This window comes from Loxodonta africana, chromosome 7, assembly GCF_030014295.1.
Source record: "Loxodonta africana isolate mLoxAfr1 chromosome 7, mLoxAfr1.hap2, whole genome shotgun sequence".
NCBI classification, from domain to species: Eukaryota; Metazoa; Chordata; class Mammalia; order Proboscidea; family Elephantidae; genus Loxodonta; species Loxodonta africana.
In genome coordinates this window covers 76,326,235-76,333,852 of record NC_087348.1, presented here as the reverse complement: position 1 = coordinate 76,333,852, position 7,618 = coordinate 76,326,235, and the positions used below count along the sequence as shown (strand labels likewise).

General features: G+C 39.5%; 1 protein-coding gene across 1 annotated transcript; it reads right to left on the bottom strand.

Moving 5' to 3' along the window:
- Positions 1 to 6,088: 6,088 nt before the first annotated feature.
- LOC100673095 (olfactory receptor 5P6-like) lies at positions 6,089 to 7,033 on the bottom strand. The gene has a single exon (XM_003412184.2). The coding sequence runs from the start codon at positions 7,031 to 7,033 to the stop codon at positions 6,089 to 6,091; it is 945 nt and encodes a 314-aa protein (XP_003412232.2).
- Positions 7,034 to 7,618: the final 585 nt, after the last annotated feature.

Genomic DNA, 7,618 nt, shown 5'->3' with positions numbered 1-7,618 from the left:
TGTTCCTTTGCTGTCATATCTGATAATCCATCATTAAGAAGTACATCTCATAACTATGCCCCTGTATTGTAAGAATTTTATGGTTTCATATTTTGGTTCTTTATCTATTTTATTTTATTTTTTGTATAGTTTCAGTCATGGACTCTGATTCATTTTTCTGCACATGGAAATCCAATTTTTCCAGCAGAATTTATTGAACAGAGTTCTTTCCCTGCTAAATAGATTAGCACCCTTGTCAAAAATCTGTTGATCACAGATGTATGATTTTATTTCTGGACTCTCAATGCTATCCCACTGGTCTATATGTCTATTATTATAGCAGTCCCAGGTTGTTGTAATTACTGTGGCTTTATCGCATGTTTTGAAATCAGGAAGCCCGAGTCCTCCAACTTTGTTCTTCTTCAAGATTTTTTTTGCTATTTGGGGTTCCTTCTCCTTCCATATAAATTTGAGAATTGGTTTTCCATTTCTGCAAAAAAAGGCTGTTGGAATTTTGATGGGGATTGCATTGAATTTGTGGACTGGTTTGCGTAGTATTGACCTGTTAGCTATGTTTAGCCTCCATTCCATGAACACAGACTGTCCTTTCGTTTATTCAGGTCTACTTTAATTTCTGTCATTAATGTCTTACAGTGTTTTATGTACAAGTCTTTCACCTTCTGGAATCAGGTAGCAACAGTGTCAGACCTTGACTAACTTCAGGGAGAATGAGAATCAGCATCAGCACCAAGCTGACTCATATGAGGTTGAGGTCAGACACACTTCCACTCTTCAAAGTTTTTTCTAATTCTGGCACCAGCTGTCCTCCCCACTGCACTCTATTTCTCTGAGGGCTTTGTTAATTTGTTACAAGAGCCACACAACTCACAGGCCATACTCACAGCCACATGGTTTCTTAAGGAAGTAACATGGGATCAGGATTAACTTGGAAGTGTCGTGGTAAAACACCAGATTTACACTCTGCTAGTTGGAATTGACTCGACAGCAATGGTTTTGGGTTTGTTTGTGTTTTTTTTTAAGGAATAAAAACAGAGTTTTCCTGACGGATAAAACATTTCATGAAATGGGCAAACACACCAGCACCCAGGCAAGATTCTGTGGTGAGTTCCAAAGTGCAGGGAGAACGATGAGGTTTTATCAAGTGGAGGGAACAAATGACTGCAGATGGGGGCAGGGAGGTATTACCTGGGAAAAAATTACAAGGATTTTCTTAAACGTCAAGCTTTCCTAACATTAGTTTCTAACCTCTCTAACATGTTTGACCAAGACATTCTCCTTAACATCAGTAAGTCTATCTGTTATATTTTGAGATGTAACATCCTGATGTATGTTTAACAAGGCATTCTGTGGGAATAATTTTAATTACAGCTGTATGCCTGCCTTTCCTTCATTTTAAGGTAACTGGCTCATGACTTTACCTAGTTACAGGTTTAAAAAGCATTAGCAGAAATGGAGCAGAAGATTCCAGTGAGTGAAAATGCAGAGTTGATTAAGACTTGGTTAATTGATGTTTACCTCATCCTGGTTACAGAGTTATAAGACAGTTACAGGCTTCGTCTTAGTATCATCTATTCTAATCCTATTTCCTAACATCCATGGACATGCTTCAGATAGGCATTCTTTTAAAAGACCAAGGTGAATAACATTCTTAATAAACACCTTCAACAAACAATTTCTCATCTGAGCCAGAAATCCTGCTATGCTCCCTTTGTGTTCCAAGCAGTTAATTTTTTTAAAAAAGGCTGAATTTTCTCTTTAGAACAGTAGAAGTGAAGATTTCACTTTAACTCAAAATGGAGTTAAAATTTAGGCCTGAAATTATCCATTTCAGTTATGCCAGTACCTCAGTTTTAAGGTTTAAGTCCACACACGGAGTAGTAACAGGAGTAACTCAGGATATAGTTCTTGAATCAGGGCAGCTTCTGCTTGGCTGCTGCTCTCAGGACCTCACTCTCATCGTTTGGGCCTGGCCTGGCCTCTGTTCCCGCTCTGGGCCTGACCTCTGACCCTGCTGAAGCCTGTCCCAGAGCTTATTAACTCCACCAACAAGTGCCTGGAAGCCCCCCACCCCACCCCCCACAGCAGCAAGCCTCCTAGCTGATGGCCCTCATTTCTCTGGTTCCATGGGTCAGTGCGTGCACTGTAGCCGTCTCACTCCATGGGCAGGAAGACCACCATGCCCTCTCATACTGATCTTCAGTGTTACAGCTCTCTGTGTCTCCTGGGTCTAGAAAGTTCTCAGCACAGGGACCCTGGGTCCAAAAGACACACCCCACTTCAGGCTCTTCTTGATGGTAGTGAGGTATCCCCTCAACCTCTGTGGGATGGTTGCTTATATAGGCAAGTGGCTCAATCTTATTGGGCAGATTTTACACACCCTCTTTGCATAATAACTGACCAATCCCCTCACTGGACTGAACTGACCAATCCATTCTCAACTGGCTCTATCTATTTGCATAACTGATATTTTTTACTGGCAAGGATTGGCTTCTTCACTGGGTAACTGTTACAAGGGAAACTGTAACAACTCCTTAGTGCTCAAGAAAAAAATTTCCCAAGTTGATTTCTTCCTCTCTCTTGTACAGAAGCAAGGCATAACAGTGCACAACGAAACTCATTTCCCTTCTATGCCTATCTTGTTTGTATATCATGAAAGGGTGTTACATTTTGTCAAATGCCTTTTCTATTCTGATTGAGATGAACAAGTGGTCCTTTCCTTTGTTGTATTAGTTTGCTGTATTACATTGGTTGATTTTCTAGTGTTGAACCACCCTTGCATTCCTGGGATAAATCTCACTTGATCATCATGTATAATCTTTTAATATGTTTTTTGATTTGGTTTGCTAGTATTTTGTTGAGTTGATTGTATTACTTGTTAAGTTTCTTTTAATTCTTTAAGCTTAGCAGTATTATAGTCTTTGTTAATTCCCTTATCTTAGTCTTAGTGATCCTCTTTGTGTGGTCTGTTGTTCCTACTGGTTCCCCTGTTCAGTCTCTTGTTTCCTTTTGCATTGGACATTATTTTTCACTCTATGATGTTTGTACTTATTGTCAGGAAAAAAAGCGCCTTAGAATGAAGACCTTTCTCCAGATAGGCTGTTCATGTATTTATTCAAGTCACCTTGTCTTAGACCACCTTAACCCAAGTTCCAGGCGTGACTTTCCCTAGATTTCCAGGGATGCAAATCTGTACAAAGGCTTGTTTCATTCATGTTTCTCCCTACCATCACGGTGTATATGAGGTGTATGAATTCGACTTCTCACCTGGACATGCTCTAGGCTTTGACTTCTGCCTCTCTCACTGCAAAAGAACACTAAACCCACAGCCCCAGTACTTAGCTTTTTCTTCTGCTTGTCAAATCTCCTCTTTATGAAAGCATTTGTGAGTGCCGAGCTCACTTCTCTGGGTAATCACAGTTTATTTGTGTTGTCACTTTTTATCCTGTAAGCTCTAATGTGATTTTATGATATATTTAATGTTTCATCAATCTTATTTAGTTGTGTTCACCATAAAAGTTGATTAAAATTATCAAGCCTCCCATTGCTGGAACAGAAGCCTCAGTGGTCAACTGCATTTGAGTACACAGGCAACACCACAGCTGGCATGAACTGTCTTTACCTACCTCAGTCCTTTGCTCAGATGTTACCTTCTCTGCAAGGTCTACACTGACATGTCAGTCTCCCATACTCTGCTTTGCTTGTTCTTTCTCCATTGCACTCACCAACTTCTAACACTCTATATCATGTACTTGTTACTCTTTTCATCTGTCTCCTCTACTAGAATATTAATTCCAGGAATGCAGACACCTTTGTTTGTCACTTATATTTCCAATAGCCCACACAGTACCAGATATATTAGAAGTAGTCAGTATAATTTTGAATGAATGAAATGATTAATGGCCTGTGATGATTAATTTCATGTCAACATGAATAGCCTATGGTGCCCGGTTGTTTGGACAAACAGTAGTCTAGAGGTTGCTATAAAGGTATTTACATGTGATTAACATTTCATCAGTTGACCTTAAACTAAGCAGATTACCCTCTACAATGTGAATGTGCTTCATCCAGTCATTTGAAGGACTTAAGACCAAACTGTAGTTTCCTGAAGAAGGATTCAGCTTCCACATTGTAAATAGACAACATTGCTAGAATTTCTAACCTTTTACTTCACATACAGATTTTGGACTTCCTGTCCTGCCTAATTCTGTGAGCCAGGTTCTCAAAATCAATCTCTCTCTCTGTCTCTCTGGTGGCACAGCGGTTAAGCATTCAGCTACTAACTAAAATGTTGGCAGTTCAAACCCACTAGCTGCTCTGTGGAAGAAAGATGTGACAGTCTGCTTCCATAGTGATTACAGCATTGGAAGCTCTATGGGGCAGTTCTGTCAGAATCAACTCGTCGGCAATGAAGTTATTTATATGTACTACAGAATATATATATGACCCTGGGTGGTGCAAACACTTTGCTTTCAGCTAGTAACCTAAAGGTTGATGGTTCCAACCCACCCAACAGTGTTGTGGAGGAAAGACCTGGCAGTCTCCTTGCATAAAGATTACAGCTAAGAAAACCATATAGAGCAATTCTAGTCTATAACACATGGCATCGCCATGATTCTCAATCGATCAAAAGCAACGAGTTTACCTCCTATAATCATGTGAGCCAATTCAGCTAGATAAATCCCTCTCGCTTTAGTTGTATTCACCGTGAGAGTTGCTTAAAATTACCAATCCTGCAGTTGCTGGAACAGAAGGTTCAAAGTACTGGTGTCTCTTTCTTTCTCTACTGGTTCTGTTTTTCTACAGAACCCTGAATAAGGAATTCCCTGTGTTTCTATTTGCAAAAAGATGCAATTTGTGTCTGAATCCTTAAGTAGAGGCAGGAAACAAAAATAAATGTAGGAGTCATCTGCAAATAGGGGTAAATTTGGCCTGTTTGAGACACAGTCACTATTTTGGCTGGGAAAGAGTTCAGTCCCCTGGAGTTTTAAGAACAGGATGTGAGCCTGATCATAAACAAATTCCTCCAAGAGTTTCTTCCTCAGTTTTATCAAGCTTCCCGGATTCTCCTAGAAATCCTTTTCTGCTTTTGCTCTGCTCAGTCCCTGATGACTTTGGGAACCCTGCTCATTCCCTCAGCGTAAGTCATGTCTTCTGATCTGATTGAACAACTCACACATTAGTCAGGGTGCTCTCTTACTCTTAGACTCTACCACCACCCATTGCTGTCAAGTCAATTCCAACTTATATTGACCCTGTAGGACAGAGTAGAACTTCCCTATAGGTTTTCCAAGGAGTGTCTGGTAGATTCAAACTCCCAAGCTTCGGGTTAGCAGCCAAGCACTTAACCACTGTGCCACCAGGGCTCCAAACCCATCCCCATGGAGTCAATTTTGACTCATAATGACCCAATTCATAGTGACCCTGTAGGACAAAGTAGAACTGCCCCATAGGATTTCCAAGGAGCACCTGGTGGATTCAGTCTGCTGACCTTTTGGTTAGCAGCTGAGCTCTTAACCACTGCATCACCAGGGCTTCAATCCAAGGCTAGAGTTAGAACCCAGAAAAACAGCTGGAATTTTATGAGTCCACAAAGACCATCCCCAGCAGATAACCTTTCTATAAGCACAGTGTCTTTAGCAATTTTACTGCCTGGTTCCACTTTGTTATTTCCCCTCAGAAGGTGCTCAGCCAAGGCAAAACTAGGGTTATCAGGCTCATCTCAGCATAACCTGATGTTGAACATGAACACAGCTTTAAAGTTTTGGAAGTACAATAACCTTGACTTATGACATAGAGTTGCTTTTGAAAAATCATGTATGAATATGTATTAAAAAGGATTCTCAGCAGATTAAGATTTTTTTCATGCAAACCAATTTGTGTTTCCTAATTATAAATTTAATTTAATTTCATTAAAGTTAACTCATTATTTTCTCTGATTTACTGTCTGAAGATCCACCCCCAGGTATACTATGAAGCCTCATACTGGCTAATTATATGCAGATATATTTTGCCCACAGGAACCAAGTTTCTTTTAATATTACATTAATGGTATATTATTGCATCAAATCCCACAAAAAAAGAAGTTTTGTTAAGGAAATATTTTTCTACCAAGCTGTCTCTTGAGAGCACCCTTAATCTCATTATTCCTGAGACTGTAGATGAGGGGGTTCAACATGGGGATTGCCACCGTGTAAAACACAGACACCACCTTGTTCTGGTCAGTAGAGTAGCTGGACTTGGGCATCACATAAATGAATGTAATGGTCCCATAGTAGAGAGTGACTGCAGTGAGGTGGGAGGTGCAGGTGGAGAAGGCCTTGTGGTGGCCCTGAGTGGAGCGCATCTTCAGGATGGTGATGAGGATGTAGACGTAGGAGATGGCTATGATAAACACTGTGACCACAATGATGGAGCCAGAAGAAAATGAAGGGACCACTGCAGGGATACTGACATCAGAACAGGAAAGTTCAACTAAAGGAGCAAAATCACAGAAAAAATGATTAACCTGATTTGGTCCACAGAAGCATAACGAATCAAAGCAAATAGTACAACAACAAGTATTGAGAAAAGCACATACATAAGCCATAGAGAATAGCTTGACACAGACTTGCGTGGACATTTCAGTTGAATAAAGCAGTGGGTTGCAGATTGCTACAAAGCGATCATAAGCCATGGCAGCCAGAAGACAGCACTCAGCTGACCCGAAGAAAACAACTGAACCAAGCTGGATGGCACATCCGAGATAGGAGATTGTATGTCTCTCCACCAGGAAGTTTATAAGCATATTGGGTGTGACAGAAGATGAATAGCCTATGTCAGAAAAAGCCAAGTGGCTCAGGAAAAAATACATAGGATGATGGAGCTGAGAAGAGATTCTGATAAGGATGATTGTGCTGAGATTGCCAGATATGGTCACCAGATAGATGCACAGGATGACCACAAAGAGGGTGACACGAAGGGTAGGATCTTCTGTTAAGCCCAATAAAATGAACTCTGTCACTGCAGTGTGGTTCTCATCCACCAGGGAATCCATGAGACGATGTAAAAAAGCTGGTTCAAAAAGGGCCTGTTTTGAAAATATTGCATTAAAGAAGCTATGAATTTCATGGTTTCATTTTTGTAAATACATACATGGAAGTCTTTATAAACAAATTATTCAAGTTTCGTTTTTAAAAATTTAATGTTTACTTAAAGCCCCAGAAAAATGTATATATTTATATGCAGTGATGAGTCCCTCTCTAGGTTTAAATCACTGTTATTAAAAGCATCAGATAACTTGGTTGAAATAATGTATTTTTTTTCTTTCTAATATTATTTTTTCAATAGTGCATTCCAGGTACCTCTAAATGTAAGATTGGAAAACATAAGACTTATGCAAATAATGAAAGGACTAGTAAGTACAAAAAAGAATGTATAAATACAGGATTACATACTGAAAACTAGCATAATCGCTAATATTTATTTAATGTTTACTAAACAACAGACACAGGACTAAGCATTTTATATACATACTTCTGTTTTAATTTCCATGAAGTAATATTAAGTATTTTGTTACTCCCATTTCACAGATAAGGAAACTGATAGCAGAAAAATTAAGTAACTTACCTTAAGTTGTATA

Coding starts and splice junctions, on each gene's coding strand:
- LOC100673095 (XM_003412184.2), bottom strand. CDS start 7,033: ATGGATTCCCTGGTGGATGAGAACCACACTGCAGTGACAGAGTTCATT.